The 16,404-nt window shown below is 40.9% G+C and overlaps 4 protein-coding genes across 6 annotated transcripts; 2 read left to right on the top strand and 2 right to left on the bottom strand.

The window, feature by feature from the left end:
- Window positions 1–321: 321 nt before the first annotated feature.
- pop5 (POP5 homolog, ribonuclease P/MRP subunit) lies at window positions 322–2,401 on the bottom strand. Its single transcript, XM_031849028.1, has 5 exons — window positions 2,224–2,401; window positions 2,009–2,151; window positions 1,200–1,349; window positions 1,014–1,097; window positions 322–764 (listed from the first exon to the last, which is right to left on the bottom strand). The coding sequence occupies exons 1-5, from the start codon at window positions 2,241–2,243 to the stop codon at window positions 661–663; spliced, it is 501 nt and encodes a 166-aa protein (XP_031704888.1). The 5' UTR covers window positions 2,244–2,401; the 3' UTR covers window positions 322–660.
- Window positions 2,402–2,627: 226 nt separating this feature from the next.
- unc119b (unc-119 lipid binding chaperone B) lies at window positions 2,628–7,045 on the top strand. The gene is made up of 5 exons (XM_031849528.1): window positions 2,628–2,957; window positions 3,869–3,982; window positions 4,663–4,771; window positions 4,877–5,049; window positions 5,176–7,045. Exons 1-5 carry the CDS (start codon window positions 2,720–2,722, stop codon window positions 5,286–5,288), a joined length of 747 nt encoding a protein of 248 aa, XP_031705388.1. The 5' UTR covers window positions 2,628–2,719; the 3' UTR covers window positions 5,289–7,045.
- A 94-nt stretch (window positions 7,046–7,139) lies between these two features.
- Window positions 7,140–10,041, top strand: cunh12orf43 (chromosome unknown C12orf43 homolog). Its single transcript, XM_031849527.1, has 6 exons — window positions 7,140–8,179; window positions 8,493–8,523; window positions 8,802–8,900; window positions 9,002–9,075; window positions 9,183–9,270; window positions 9,349–10,041. Exons 1-6 carry the CDS (start codon window positions 8,062–8,064, stop codon window positions 9,701–9,703), a joined length of 765 nt encoding a protein of 254 aa, XP_031705387.1. The 5' UTR covers window positions 7,140–8,061; the 3' UTR covers window positions 9,704–10,041.
- Window positions 9,250–15,163, bottom strand: hnf1a (HNF1 homeobox a). Of its 3 annotated transcripts, none has more exons than XM_031849524.1 (10): window positions 14,637–15,163; window positions 13,476–13,675; window positions 13,156–13,336; window positions 12,484–12,686; window positions 12,003–12,175; window positions 11,768–11,909; window positions 11,496–11,684; window positions 11,300–11,415; window positions 11,133–11,217; window positions 9,250–10,394 (listed from the first exon to the last, which is right to left on the bottom strand). In XM_031849524.1, the coding sequence occupies exons 1-10, from the start codon at window positions 14,939–14,941 to the stop codon at window positions 10,264–10,266; spliced, it is 1,725 nt and encodes a 574-aa protein (XP_031705384.1). In that variant the 5' UTR covers window positions 14,942–15,163; the 3' UTR covers window positions 9,250–10,263. The 3 variants fall into 3 exon arrangements, with proteins under 3 accessions (XP_031705384.1, XP_031705385.1, XP_031705386.1); XM_031849525.1 differs by having other exon boundaries at window positions 9,251–10,394; window positions 12,003–12,145; XM_031849526.1 differs by having other exon boundaries at window positions 10,302–11,217.
- Window positions 15,164–16,404: the final 1,241 nt, after the last annotated feature.

The raw sequence follows: 16,404 nt of genomic DNA, 5'->3' as shown, positions 1-16,404 counted from the left end.
GCAAATCTGTTTAGTAGTCTGAACTAAGCATTATGGGAAATGTAGTCGAAGAAGCTTTGTTGGCTATGTATCAACGTAACAGGTTTTTAGACTTCTTATATACAGTCTATGGTTTTAGGTGATAAACGGGTTAAGTAATCAACACCCTGACACGGTATGGCGCAGTATTGTTAAAGGTTATGCTATGTAGGCTGATATCGATAGAATGTAGACATTTTTGCATCTTAAACTAAATAATTTACCAACTGTTTAACACTAATTTTGTGAATGTTTGGGTGTGTACAAAAGAATTTTTAGGACACCAAGGACAAAACCAGTGTATTCAAAAACAGTGTTTTAATTTGTAAACAAAATAAGCATGACCATAAAACAGTATAAATACAAAATATTTCATTGAAACATGAAAACGCTTTTTTCAGAATTAGGACACTGGACTCAGGCCATTCTGCCAACCCAAACAATTAATGTGCCAAACATATCTAATGTGTCCCTCTATTGAAGACAAGCATACAGTCAGTCAGTTTTCTTTACAAACAAGAGCTCTGAGCAGCTGCAGTATGAACCATATTTCCACAGAGTTGGGTATGCATTTCTTCAAATGCTTGATTTCAGTCCCGTAAAACAAAAACTGAATGCCGCCCTTTACTGTATGCTGTGAAGTCACTCTTCTTCATCTTCCTCACTCTCTGAATCTTCAAATTCTTCCCTGTTTCCTCTTGTAAGAGTGCAGTTCAGAATTGATTTCCGTATCTGTTGTTTTTCTTCTACAAATGAAAGAGGAAGAAGCAGTCAAATGCCATTTTTCTTACATCCATCTTGTGATCAAAGTATTGTTTTCAATGCTGTTGTCTCAAGAAACTAAAGACTGCAATACAAAATTCAAAAGGACCTTAGGTTAAGTGAAATGTTTCTATACATCCTGTAAGACAGATTCTAATTCAATGAATAGATGAATAAATAAATGGACCACATATTGCAGAGTTCAGTATGAATGATGCAATTGAATTCCATACCTTCATTTTTACATTTAGGTAGCATTCGATGGAGCTGCTGGGTGTTGTATCGGATCAGAAACTTCTGACATGTTCTAATTGTTCCTGAAAAAAACCATACATCTTTAATTAGTGTCCAATTCATATTCAAGATTGTCAAAGGGTATGTCTGATTCATTATGGGATGTGTGTTGATGTTTTTCTCACCTCCCACATGCAAACAGTTCAGAAAACATGAGATTTTCTGCCCACGAGTTTCAATACAGGTAATGAAAGGCAATGCAGACCAGAGGAGTTTGTAACACATTTTGGGGAAACGCAGGAATACTATTCCAGTATGAGCATTCAGATATTTCACTGAAAAGAAACAAAAGAAAAGAACAGTGAGAGCTCAGTTAACACTGAGTTGAAGGGCTGGGGGAATACTTAACATTCTCATGTCAATGCATCTAAACATACCCTGCATCTAGCGTGTTTCCAGGAAACCTAAACTGAATGATATTACTTCAGCACTAAAGCCATCTTCGTGTATCTAAAATGTAGTTGTGGATGACAAGAATTTGTGTACTTTACTCGCCATTGATGCTACTTCACCAAATTTCACAGGTGAATAGTAAAGTTTTTACTCCACTTCATCTATTTGACAGTTTTGGTACTACTTACTCTGCACTTTAAGATTTTAATCTGTTAGTTTATAAAATTTGATGAATTATCCGAGATTAAACTACATAACAGTGTAAAAAAAGCTAAAATGGCCAGACACAATGGCCAACATGGACATGTTGTCAACATGCTCATGCAACAGAAATTGTAAACAAATTCAGCTTAAAAAGAAAGCAAAAATGTAATCATAACACAGAATGGGCCCATTCTGCTGCACAAGTACTTTTAGTTGTTACAATTTACGTAACGTGAGGACTATATTATCTGGTTATATGTGTTTAATGTTAATTAAAACGCGGGATTTTTACTTGATTGTGATTTTTGTACTTTACACACGTCTAACCACTGCTTACCAGAGAACCTGCTGCTGCAGAGAGCCGCCCCATAGTCCCCGTGTGTGCGGGCCACCGCTGCCTTCACTGCCAATGCAACAGCTCGGTCATCCAGCAGCAACAAGCAGCTCCTGTCTTGAACGTTGATTTCGCACAGTAAATACCTAGCAACCAAAGAAACAAACTGTGAACACACACCCATTGTGAACAAACAGTACACGAGGAGCACATTTTACCTGGACTTCACTCGCACCATCGCAGCTCGTCTCTTCTTCCGTGGGAACTTCCGTCAACAGAAGTCTCTCTACCGCCCGGAGAGTCGCACTAGCGCCACACGCTGGACATTAGTTGCGTTGCTGGGTGTACTTCACGCTCGATACAAGTAAACTATACAATAATAGAATACAATTAGTAATAGTTCAATTATGAACATCATTATCACCCTTATCCTCAGAGAAATCAAAGGCAGTTTGTAAACCCGACAACACGGTCTGGTTTTTAAGAGCGATAACGGTTGAAGAAGAAAACGGAGGTCCGGGGCTTCAAACCGTTCATACCCCTTTGGTAACTATGACAATATCCATCGCTGTTAACCAATCACAAGCTCCCTTTTTTGTCTCACATACACGTTGTACGCCATCTTGAAATTACACCCGCAGTTTGTCAAATCGCTCCCAAATAAAAAAAACAACCTCTCTCTCTCTCTCTCTCTCTCCATTATTGCATCAGGTTATGAACGGTTCGCAAAACAAATTGGCCCCAACAGTCAGCAGAGGTCCGACGGACGCAGACAGCAGCGGCTCGGAGACGAAGCACAGGGAGAGAAAGACAGGTGGAGGAATGCTGAAGAAGCTGAAGTCGAGGCGCAGTCAGACGGAGAAGTGGCCCGTGGTCACAGAGGATGAACTCCGGGCTCTGGGGAGAGATATTACCCCGGACAATGTGCTGGGTCTCCGGGCAGTCACGGAGGGTAAGACGTGTGAACGTTAACTTGGTCCTAAACGGGCACCATATACCCGATGCTAATGGTGGCTAAGTGACGAGTTTTCAGATGAGTTGTGTCCGTTAATTGTAATGAATATAGTCACAGTGTTAATTTGGTCAAACAGGTAGCGTTAACGTTGGCATGTGTCTAGCTATGTTTTGAGTTGGGCATTTAAACTAACTTAAAAGTAGGATATATCCAGGGGCGTAGTAAGGCATTTGGGCCCCCCAGAAGTAATATTATCCAGGGCCCCCTGTATTAACAGCTGTTTTTTCTGGTGAGTTGGGGGAAAACAAACCGATTTAAACACAACATATTGTCATCCTTTAGCAAATACAAAGTAATTTGCAGTCATGTTTCTTTCCACCTAACAAATGCAGGTCTATTCACTACAAAACATTGTGTTTTGTGTTTAGTCTCAAGTGCAGCTTTAAGTAATTTAATCCAATATTTTTTGGCCCCTTTCTCTTTGGTCTCCTGGAATCGCGACTAACCTAACCCAACTTATAACTAACTGTTGCGCTTCAACCGTCTGAGTCATCCTACAACCGGTCTACCACAGTTGTAGTGAATACTTAATGGCTTCCATTGTTTCATTTGGCCTTTCCCGGACCAGACAACAATGGCATTGCTTCCCTTTTCTATCACTATAGCATTACTCAACAACTACTGCGAGGTTCAGGAGTCAGAAAACAGATACTGAAACCCTAGTTGCTCATCAAGTCATATTTAAGGATGAGCCTTTGTGCTCCGAAGCATAAGTATTGGTAAATCTAATCAAATATCAAAGAAGTACCACTGATAGCTAATGGTTGCTTGCTTGCTGTCAGATTGCTAAATGTTTGAATTTGTCTTAACATGAGCTTGCACTTTTTCTTTTTTTTTTCACATTCCAGACTATCTGTGCAAACCTGAAGACAATATCTACAACATTGACTTCACACGTTTCAAAATCAGAGATCTGGAGACGGGAACAGTGCTGTTTGAGATTGCCAAACCTCCAAACAGCAGTAAGTGACACATTAACTTCTGCCTCATACAAACTATTTACAAAGGGAGATTTATTTCACTCAACAAGACCTGTTTTCTTGTCCAGCCAAAGCTCTGTCAAGCTGTTGATTGTCTGCTTACACTTCCTTGCGATGTAGCTGCTCAATGAAAGTTGATTTTTATCTAGATCGTCACTTGGAGAAGGATGTAGACAGACACACAGATGGTGTTCAGTTGTAGCCCGCAGGTGTTGCACAGTCAACAAAGCTCTGTGTCACCAAGCATGAGAACAGCAGTCGTTCCCAGGGGCATGCTGGGTATTGCTCTCACCAGAAATACATATATAAGAGAACAGAAAGTCCCACAAGTAGAGGCCTCTTTTCATTGCTTAATTTGAACAAGTAACAAATGCATGTAATGTATTCAGATTTTAGAACAAAATGTGGAAACAACCAAACTATATAAAATGTAGTTTCATCAGTTTTTTTTAAATATCTGGTGAATTATTACTTCTATAATTTTTTGATAAGACAGAACATTTAACATGTTGAGCAATAGCATGAGACAGACAATAGTATCTTACATATTCTGCGTATAATGTATAATCACTTTTACACCTTTTCAGCACAGTTGCTCTCACCCTACTAATTATTGTAATTTTTTTTTAATGAAAGCCAGCTGAACATGTTTTCTGTATTAGGTCCCGTGGAGGGTGAAGAAGAGAGTGGAGATGCAGACATCAGCGCAGGGCGTTTTGTGCGATATCAGTTTACACCAGCCTTCCTAAAACTGTGCACAGTCGGTGCAACGTAAGTAAATGAACCGTAACTTTCTGGCTCGTATAAACTGAGAGCATGTTAATCAGACTTTTATGTTCACAGCTGAATGAAGTTGTTTCTGTTTCTAAACCTCAGTGTGGAGTTCACAGTGGGCGACCGGCCTATTAACAGCTTTCGTATGATTGAGAGGCATTACTTCCAGGGACGCCTTCTGAAGAACTTCGACTTTGATTTTGGATTTTGCATTCCCAACAGCCGCAACACATGTGAACACATTTATGAGTTTCCACAGCTTCCAGATGACCTCAGTGAGTTTACTTTACTCAGCCACTGATGTTAATGCTGTTGCATGCATATTTTCACATAAGAATCCATTTTTTAATCTTTGTTTCATCTGTCCTTCCTTCGCTCTTTTCTTCCTTATTACCCTCCAGTTCGCCAAATGGTGGCGCACCCTTACGAGACCAGATCAGACAGTTTCTACTTTGTTGACAACAAACTCATCATGCACAACAAGGCAGACTATGCCTACAATGGTGGTCTGTAATACTTGAGTGGATGATGATTGCAATACTTCCCAGGGGATTGATTTCCTGCATCACAACCACCCAAAGGCTTCTTTTTTGGGGGACAGTATTCACTCCTTTTGTGGACATTCCACCGAACTTGACAACATTCTTTATAACCAACAGACCACATCTGCCTTCATATGAAATCATGGATCCATTCATCAGTACCTCATTGAGCTCAGTTTCTGTGACTCCGAGGAATGTTCAGTCAAATATTTCTCTGTTAATCCTGACTGAAACATTTTTGTTCCGTCTTTCGGTTTGTCGTTCAAGTATCATGTTTCACTTTTGCCTTAAGTTTCTTGCCGTCTCTGCTGGAAAGGGACACTTTGAGTCAAAGACCTCTCATGGCAAAGCCTTTAGACTGTGTTAGCTATCACTTAATTTACTTTAGTATAGAGATGTTATCAGTTGATGTTTATTGGAACTACTTTCGCAAGTGACAATTGTGTTTCCCATAAGGAAAAGCGAGCATTAACTAGATGTTTTACAGTATTGTTAATCGTAGAGGATCATGTAGCATTAGTTGACATTGTTTGAGTTTCATTCTTGCTTAAATACCTATCAGTTGTCATTCATTTGGACTGTTCGTGTCAGATATTTAAGTTTGGTTTCGGTTTTATAAGGAACATTAGGCTGACCAATCTCATCTTTAGTAGTTTATTATTGAAGAATGGCATGATCCGTTTTCCTGATGCCAGCTGTTCCCTCTGCTAATATCTGTTACATTTTTATGACAACAGTTTTTTACAACCTAATTGGCTGTTGACTGGGAATCGAGTGTTTGTTCTATCAAACTCTGAAACACACTGTGATACATGAATAGCATTAGATAACAGCATAATCTGACTTCCTGGACTTGCTTTATATGCCATGGTTCAAACAGTTTGATCTTTCCCTTTATCCACTCCAATGTGTAAGCACACACAGTTATTTAACCCCTTGAGGTGAGTCTTCCTGACTTATTTGGCACAACAGCACTGGGAATCCCACTCTAGTTTTCCAGCGGTGTGGTGTACCTATTAAACTGGTTGCTGAATGCATCCTCTGCCGCTCTGCACTCAGGTTCTCAATCTATCAATTAAATACACAGTAGCACACATGACCGTACAGACTGATGTAGCTTGGTAGTTGATCTATTTTTAATGAGGCGGTTTGATAGATGCAGACATGTTTCTCTTTTCATAGAAGCCCTGTTTTAAGGACTATACTGGTGGTTTTGCATATTGTAGCTCATTAACTAAATATTGTGTAATATTTCTATTATACACATGGTTCCATTCTTATTAGGTACACCTGAACAATGTAACGTCATTGTGCACAACAGCCTTGCAAAAAATCCTACCTTCATTAAGCTCGCAATGCGCATTTTGGTGACACTTAATCACTTTATTTAAGAGGCCGATGTTGCTGTTGAATTGTATTCTATCCACTGAAGGGTGTTCCTGAGAGGTTGGGATGTCTGATTCGCCATTTACATTTCTCAGAGCTTCACTTTATACAGACATGAATGGAAATCAGCAGCTGCCTGAAAGGCATTTAATTAATGCAAAACCACTGGAATAGTCTAACGGTTGTTTTCAAATGTTACACACATGATCCATTAACTGTACATTGTAACATTGATTCCATGTGCCTTATAGCCAGGTGTTCGTTTTTAGGTTGTTGTTTTTTTATGTAAGAGACCGTTGTGCATCATCCACCTGTTTGGCTGAAATGAAGAGAAAAAATATTGCAGTACTGCCTCGTGTGAAACATACTCTTATTTACTCTTATACAATTTGGAATTTTACAGTTCAAAAACAGTGACAAACCGTTATGTAGCCCATTTATAACTCCAACAAGTGTGCTATCAGGAACACACTTGGACAGCCGCAGCCTTCAGTCCATGACCCCATAGAACCTCTTTTTTTTTTAATCAATTGGATTTAAATGGACGTATGTTGGGCTGCTGGTTAGCAGCACTGGTGTTGTAAGAGCTAGAAAGACATTGCTTTGCCATATAGTATCAGTCAGTGGTAGGAAAATTGGATAATCTAAGTGGCTACACTTTGTATGCACTAAAAGACTACTTGGGGGACCCAAAAATGTATGGATCCATTCTGTAACCTGTCGCAAAGACTCTTTTTGTATTGGCTAATTTTACAAATAATACATTCATGTCATATCAGATTCATTGTAAATAAAAATGGCAAACTGCAAAACAATAAAAATCAATATAAGTAAATGATTAGGGATTTTGGGGGGTTTCTATCTTCCAGCTGCATGGTAAACATGTGACATACAGTATGATTTGGTTATGTGGCCGGCCAAGAACAAACAAGTCTTTATGTACATTTACACTAAATCTGCTATATTTGTGCCTGCTGACATTCTTAAACCTACATACATCTGGATAGTTGTTGCAAACCTAATATTTTGAATATCACATGACTATGGTCAAGTTTCCATGTCATTTTTTAAACTTTATATTAGAAATGTAAACTGGGAAATCTATTACATTGTTTTTGTAGATGTTTGACTTCATCTGTGAGTATAGTGAGGATTTAAATATAACTACCGTGACTTATTTTATTTCCAGTCTGATCTGGTCTTGATCAAACAGTTGTGTATGAAGACGGTGATGAATAAAAGCACAAATCTTGAGTTAAAAAGCCTCGTTTCTGTCCACACAACTCTCCTTGACGAACAGACTGCATTACCCAGAATCCTCAGCTCCAAACAGACAACACCAGCAGCACATGCGTTATCATGGCGGCCCCCGCTAGAAAGATGGTTGGTGTTTCTGACGACTCCAGCAGTAGTGACGATGAGGTGTTAAAAAGATGTCAGGAGGCAGTTTGGGAGACACGAGCGGACGAAAAGAAAGGTGAACGATTCTCTTTTAGTTTAGAAGTGAGAGACGAAGTGAGTATTTCTGCACAGACAGATAAACTCCAGTAGAAACACGACATGAGCCTGTGAGGAGTCCTACAGAATACTCCACCGATGCAGAGGTGGTAGTTGTAAATACACGTCGGTTAAAGTTACGTAACTGTCTAAAATATACTATATTTGATTGGACTTCATTAGCTTGCTTTAACCTCTCGCAGTCAGTGTTCTGCTTTTAAGCTGCTCGTCCATTCAAACTCTTTTTCAGAGTATTTTATCAAATGTATTTTACCTGTTTGTGTTTGTTTCAGATGGGGACAGCAATGTGACGCAGTCAAAGCGGTAAGCCTATTTGTCAACATAACCTCAAACTATAAACCATTATTGGGAAGAAAGAAGAGCTAGCTGTCAATTAGTTTCTGTATCTCCACACAGTGTAAGTAGCCTATGTAGCTGTTTAGCTTCCTTCATTTAGGAAACTATAGTTCAAGTATTCCAGCTATAGCTATATAATAAACGTGCGACAGGTGCAGCTTGGCTTTCTATTAATGGTACAATGTCTGCATTGCATGCAGATATTTGAATGCCAGATGTTTGACTGTTGTCTTTCTGTGCATCAGTTTTGTTGTCGCTGACCACGAACACGATGGCAACGAGCTCCAGGTCACCCAAGGGTTTCGAACACACGTTGCTAAAAAGTTGGGACATCTTCTCGACAGGTACGTAGTTTGGCTGTGTCGAGAAGTCTGGCATTTTAATGCAATAATCTCATAATGCACATGTTTTTACACCTGGCTTATACTGTGCCTGTTACTCTCAGTTCCATTGCAGAAATGTGTACTGAAACTGTATCCTGTGTGGAATCAGCAAAATGTGATGATGATGATCATGAAGGTGAAGTTTCTCTTTATTATGCTGCTTTTATGGGGATTCTGCTATCTTCTCCTTACATGCACAATGATCCACATGTTTTCTGTTTTTGCCTTTTTTTTTTTTTTTAGGATTTCGTCTGCTTTCTACATCAGTACCGGGACAGCCAGCCGATGATCCCCCAGCTCCTGTGAGGCGTCGGCCTCTTCCCAGCTCAAGGTTCGTATTATTTAGTTTTTAAAGAACCTCATTAGTTTGTATAGTCCTTAACATTATACGCTCCTCTGTTGGTCACAGTGACAGCGACAGTGAGATGGAAACAAGGCTGAGGGAGGCAGCGGTGTCCGTCAAAGATCTCTTATCCGAATCGTTACCGCTCTCTGCACTCTACACTCCCTCAGCAGAAAAATTAAAGAGGAAAGTGGCAGAGGGAGAGGAGAGTCATGTTGTGAAGAAGAAGAAGAAGAAGAAGAAAAAGAAAAAGAGGAAAGCGAATCAAGAAGGGGGTGAGCAGGTGGACTCTGCAGGTGGTCCTCATAATGCTCAAAGAAATGGTGAGCATGGGATCTCAGAGCAGGAACACACACAGGTCAAAGTGAAACGGAAAAAGAAGCAAAGAAAATTGCACACAGAGGAAGAAGCTTTGAACTGAACTAATGACCAATCTTTCACTGTTTTGGGATGTTTGTTTGTTATCCAGTCCGTCAAGCTTGAAATATATTTCCCCAAAAAATGTTAAGTATATTTAAGGAAGCCGTGTGTGTCCAAACAGATGACAGCAAAAGTGTATCCGAACAGAAACCTCTTTTGATTCCATTGCTCGTGGTTATTCTTGAAATAGACTTTTCTTTGTCATGAAAGATACTCATTTAAGCCATTTCAAGGCAGTGACGTAAACAATGCAGTTAACATGCCGTTTACAAGTTTCAACTTAATGTACAGTTTCTGAATGTTACCAAACATCTTAATAAAAATACATTTTGGTGTTGATTTTTCAGTTTATTATTGTATCAAAAGTGAATTTTCTCTAATGTCAATCCTTCGTATTACAGTGGTACGGAATTTCAGAGAGTCTTTGAAACATGAAAGCTGTATCATCTCTGTGGCCCGTGACTCCACAAGTTTTTCTGGAAATTTGCACCAGAAGTAGCTGTCCATCCAAAACACAAAGTCCAGCCGATAGAGGAGACACACTACGTTGCCAGAGCACTTCTACTGTGCAGTAGAGACCATTTGTGTCGGGATGTAGGAGCTGATGTCTGTTGGTGAAGGGGAGAGAAGGTGAGACTGATGACTTTCTGTCGTCTGAGAGGCAGGATACAGCTCAAGGCTCTCGGAGGAAGCTGTTGACAAATAAATATATTAAAAACAGCCAACATGTAGTTTCTGTTAAGTAAAGCCGATGTTAAACTTTATGCTAAAATATGGAAAGAATACTGAGTTCAATCATACAGAAAGATATCTACAATATCAATCTAACGCATCATAAAATAAGTAAATGTAACTGGATTATGCACACTGTAAACAACAAGAATGTGTTGGACATGTACTACTGAAATGTTGAAGATATGATGAGGATCGAGGCAACTTGAAGTATCACCACTAAAGGAAGTAAAAAAACTGATTTAATTAGACAATCTGCTTGGGAAGACATTCTTTATTTAACTACTTAAAATAAATTGACTTGGATAAGATCATTTTGATTTGTTTATTTAGTAAACAACTCTTTGGATTTGTTTGTTTGACGCTCTAAACTCCAGTCTAGTAGAGTAGGTGGTTGTAATGCACCTGTATACTGGTTTGTGTTTTTAATGTGAAATGTTGCAGTTGTGTTCCTTAAAAAATACATTTTGCATGCAATTAATGCATTGAATACTCCTTTAAAATCTCCATGAGGACTGTGTGGAGTTATGTGATCAAATGTAATAAGTCCAGTTTGATTGTGTCATGCTGAAAGGTCAAAAATCAATTGTAGGAAGGCGGTCCCTTTGAAATTTTCTTAACTAGAAATCATGTCCTCCCAAGGATGTTGTAATAGGATGTTGACGTCAAGGAGTAAACCTGTATTTACAGCTGTGTACCTGGCACAGGTGTGTGCGGCTGCAGGTGAAGAGAGTCTTCTTGTAAAGGTGGGTCCGTCTCTTCCTCGGGATCTGCTGTTAGATTCTACCGAGAAGGAAAATCAATGGCAGCGTTTACTGGATTATTCGTTCTCGAACAGATCAACCTACGCGTCAGACTCTGTTACCTGTCTGACAGCGGTGAGGCTGGTCAGCGTCCCCAGGTTGCTGCTGTCGGTGATGACCATGGCTTGAGACAGCAGACTGGACGTGTGGTACTGCGGCGAATCCAACTTGTTGTACACTGTAATGAGGAACAGATGAATGAGTCTTCACTCAACATAACACGTTAAAACTCATGACGTTTGTTTGCTGTGGTCTTACTGTGACATGGCAGCGGCGCCATGGTTGCCATAAAGGGACTGGCCCCCATGTGACTCTGGAGGTGGTGTGATATAGGCTGATGGGGAGAGCCGTGAAGCTGCTGCTGGAATGAGATTGGCTGGAGAGTTGTGAAGCTTCCCCCGATGTTGTTGATTACAGGCACGGTCTGAGGCTGCATGGAGGTTAAACCTGTCAAAGACAACATTGTTCTCTGATTTCTTCCTTTTTTATTCCTGCATAGATAAGAGAGTAAACTAGAGAGGCGATGTTACCAATGAGAAGTGAGGACTCCCCCAGGCTCATGACGCTGGGCAGTGAGGCCATAATAAGGTTTTGTGAGGAAGCAGGGGAGGCAGACAGGCTATGCAGCGAGGTCAGAGTGCTTACTGGGGGCAGTGGGCCACCGCTGGACACCTGAGAGACCAGAGGACAGCAACGGTTACGATGGCAGCAGTGCATACAGGTAGTCTACGCAATATAAACTAGGACCATGACACGTGCTCTCACCGGCTTGTGGTTATGTGTCTCGAGGAGTGTGTGGCTGGGCTCCAGTTGGATGGGGCTGACCACCAGATGACCCACTCTGTCCCCTATGCTTCCTCTAGCTGAGCTCACGGTGTCACACAGGATTTGCTGGCTGTATTTGACACCTGGAAAAAAAGAAGTCAGGCCTCGCAACACTGACGGGGTTCATATTTTACAAATGTTGTACATCAAACGCATGTATTGGTTGATGGCTCCAACATGCAGCATGAGGTAACAGGGAAGTATAAGCAAACACTTTCAGAACCAGTGCAGTCACGTCTACAAGAGTGTGCTGGTTATTGTTTTAACCCAAAGGGATCAAAAAGACAAGAATGTCTTGAGATCCGGCAGAGGCAAGTCCAACTTCGTCTAGCTCCCTTTTTTCGGGAGGCAGGTTTTGATTTCACTCTTGAATTTCAATTCATCACTCTTCAAGCTTGCCTGAACATTGTCAGGGTATTACCGTGCTCAGGACTTGGTGGGAGGTTGGGGTGAGAAGAGGAAGCAGATTGGCTGCTGAAAGGTGTGTCGAGAGCCAGTTTGTTTCGGAATGCCTCCTCTTTGCGACGGTTGGCGAACCAGTTGTACACCCGGACCTCGGTAACCAAATTGGAGCCTAGGCCAGCAAGCTGGGAGGAAGACACCCCCCTCTGATGACACTCTGCCCTGAGGGAGAAAGAGCACACTGATACATACTTGCCGATACATTTAGCCGGTGTGAGTGAGACCCATTGGTAAGTCTTTGATGGCAGGATGGATCCATGCTTTCATGTTCTGACCCTACCATCTGAATGTTGCAGCAGAAAACAAGACTCATCAGACCGGGCAATGTTTTTCCCAATCTTCTATTGACCAGTTTTTGGCCAATTGTAGTCTAAGTTTCCCGTTGTTAGCTGACATGAGTGGCAACCGGTGTGTTACTAAACGTCAGGGGCTGTTGTGTACACACAGTGTTTCTATGGGTTCAATCACCAAGAAGCTTGTGACAGCAGCTTTTAGAGGCTTTGATAATAGCAAATGGCCAACCTCGCCAATCTGGCCCATGATTTGTATCTTGTAGTGACACAACAACTCCGTAAAATTACGATGGATAAACAAAATCCTGGTTTGTCCTTTTATCATCACTATGTCTCACCTGTTACAATCCTCAACTAAACCCTCTCTCTCCTCTTTGCTGGGGTTCTTCTGTCGTTCGTAGGCGTGGAAGAGGATCTGCAGGGATGCCGGACCCCATTTGAACCTGTTCCTCCGTCCCTTCCTGGTCTCTTCTCCTTGCTCTTCTGCAGATCCAAGGCCATGTTTGGCATTGGTAAATTCTGAAAAGGATTGGTAATCCCCCCCCCTTATTGTTTACAACTCTCTTTCAGTCTCACACACTTAGAGAACTGATATTTGATGTATGTTTGAAAGCAGAAATGAGGGCCTTTGCAGCTCCACAGCTGCTTGTGTACTCACGCTGGCTGATCTCGCATTGCTTCTTGACGTACCAGGTGTACAGAGAGGCTCTCTTCTGGTTCTTCATGGGCGTGCCTTTGTTGAGGTGCTGGGAGAGATGGGACTGGTTGAGTCCTGTGGACTCCACCACCTCTCTCTGAGGGAGGTTGTGCTGCTGCATGTAGCTTTTCACAATTTTAGCAACGTGCCAGGGGTCCGCCCTATTAGACAAAGACACCGTTATTGCGTGATATTGCCCACCTCACGTTCTTGTGTTTATTTGTTTTTATTTTATTTTATTTTTTACATTTAAACCCTTTCTAGAAAAGTGCTTAACAGTTTGTCAAACATGAGACATAAAGCATGGCCACTCAGAGGGAAGTACAGAGAGGCTTATTGACAGAGAGAGATAAGGGAAAGCACACAAGGGCAAAGTCCTCTTTCAGATCACTGGAGGGGAAAAACTGTAAAAGGTTTATGAAGCCTAATTTAACGCTTTCTAACTGTCAGGTCAGGAACATATAAAATACACAACATTTCAAAACTCTCTGACTTTACCAGATACAAATTCAGACTTAGACAGTAAACTTAACTTAAACTTAATACAATATATTTTAAACAGGCACTTAGCGAGTATTTTAAACCTTTTTTAAAAATACACAGCTGAGTATACGAAGTGCGCAATGTATTCCAAATATCAGAAAACAGGTCGACAAAGATGTAGAAATATCGCTCCTGGCTTATGTAAACATCACAAGACCAGCCCTACTCCATTAATCTTCACCTATGCATGTAGCTTATTTATTAAGAAATGGCCAGAGAATAATGTTGGGGGTGGGTAATTAGTAACTAGCAAAGGAGGAACCCTTTTTAAATTTGCCTCAGAAGCCAGATTGCAGAGAGAGAGAGGCAGACAGAGAAGCAGGAGAAGGAGGGAGGATTTGGTAAAGAGGGGGGAAATTAAGAAGAATACAGAAAGAGAGGGGATGCTATCAGGTAAACTGTTGCTTAGTTTTGATATAGAGAAAGTGAAAGAGAAAAACAGCATTGATGAAGTGGCCAAGGTATTTTCAAAGTTCAGGTCCAAAACAGGCACAGACAAATGTGATGGATTTGGCAGTTAGTGAGAGATTAAGGTGAATTTGCTGTTACCATGGAGTTAAAGCGCTGGGATCTACTTACTGCAGTAGCCGGTCAACTTCAGCCCTCAGTTTGGCCGCCTCCTCGGGGAGAAGCTTCTCCAGCTCTCGGAATATAGGCGGTGGGAAATCCATTTCTCCTTCCTCAGAGCTCTCTCCATCCCCTCTCTCTCCTCTCTCGGCACCAGCACTCGTCCTGTCTCGCTCCAGTTCCCCTATGGCTTGGACCAGGATGTCCCGGGACAGTCCAGATTCCAGAAGGGCCCAGATCAGCTGCTCCTGAAGGCCGGTCAAACGATTCGGCTTCGCCTTGGCTGCTCCGGCCCTCTCGTCTAACCTCTCTTCCATTACTCTGATGCCTTACCTCACCTCACCTCCGCTTCGCAAACAAACACTGCTCTCATGTGCACTAGCACACTCAAATGACAGCCAGAGCGGTGGGCCTTGTTATATTTGAAGTCCCTCTTCAGCTTAAAAGAACAGATACTTTCATTTTTCCTGTGTTGAATTTCCTCCCAATGTGTCCTGAGCTGCCTGGTTTTAGCTCTCCACCTGCTGTTTTGCTTTCAAAGGTCAATTTTCTTTTTTTTAACCTTCCTCTTCACCCCCTCCTTCTTACATGCGTCCTGTGAACTTTGTCCCCACTCCCCCAGTCCCCAACAGTGACCAAAGTGCAATTTATAAACAATAAATGAACTTGACGGGATGTTATGGTTGCCTGCAGGGCTGCAGAGTCAACAGATCACCTCTCGAAGCAGACAAAGAAGACAAGTCGAGAAAAAATAACTTCATAATTTGTGTGGTGTATTTATATATGTAGATATTTTTTTTTATGTCCCAGTCAAACAGACTTTTAGGACACACAGAGAAGCTCTTCTGACCTTCTTTTGTTTAAATTTGGGGAATTCCAAACTTTAATGTTGAAGCATGTAGTTATAAATGTCTAAATAAAGGCACCAACCAACATTAGATTGACTGAGCAGGAACAGGACTTGATCTGTCCTACGCGCCACTAGAGAACGCTGTCGTGTCGTGTTTACATCTGAACGACACAGTTTCAGTGTGTGAACCTAAACCAACGTTAGTAAAGTTAGTGTCTGTTGTGTGCACACAGTGTTTCTTCAAGCACTTTGTAAGAGCATTGAGACAGCTTTTTAAAATCAGCATCCTCTTAAAAATCACTTTGGAATTGTATTTTTATCAAAAGGTAGTTTTATAATTTGATTTAATTTGGGTTATTAGTTTGCATGTGTGCGTATTTATTTGTCTATGCAGGTTGGTATATGTATATATGTGATACATATGTAACATGCAGTAGTGGAAGAAGTACACAGATCCTTTGCTGAAGTAAAATTACCAATACCACAATGTAAAAATAAGGAGAGCCCTGTATTTAATCTTAAGTAAAAGCATTATCAGCCAGATTTACTTAAAAGTACTGTTTCCATAAAATTAGCCCTGTGACTGACACATTATCGTATATCATATTAGAATGTATTAATTTGTGTGTGAATAGAATGTTGTTCTTGTAGACGGTTGAAGTGGAGCTTTTTTTTAAAGATACTTGTAGTTAAGTCCAATTGTTTCCAACCTAGAGGTCAGGCCATTTGTATTGTCACAAGACAAATTAGGGGGGTTGTTTGATTAGTGTGATTGGAAGGAGAAATAAAAAAAAAAATTCTGTGACACAAATCTGTCAAACAGTTATTTAAATGAAACCATGTGAGAAGTTTACAGGGGAAATAACAACTCAATAACACCTGAAATGTGACGAGAGGCCGCAATATACGACTAACAGCTTCTTATATAGC

This window comes from Anarrhichthys ocellatus, unplaced genomic scaffold, assembly GCF_004355925.1.
Source record: "Anarrhichthys ocellatus isolate YVR2014 unplaced genomic scaffold, GSC_Weel_1.0 scaffold9, whole genome shotgun sequence".
Taxonomy (NCBI): Eukaryota; Metazoa; Chordata; class Actinopteri; order Perciformes; family Anarhichadidae; genus Anarrhichthys; species Anarrhichthys ocellatus.
The sequence above is the reverse complement of the archived record's forward strand: the minus strand, read 5'-3'. Positions and strand labels throughout refer to the sequence as shown.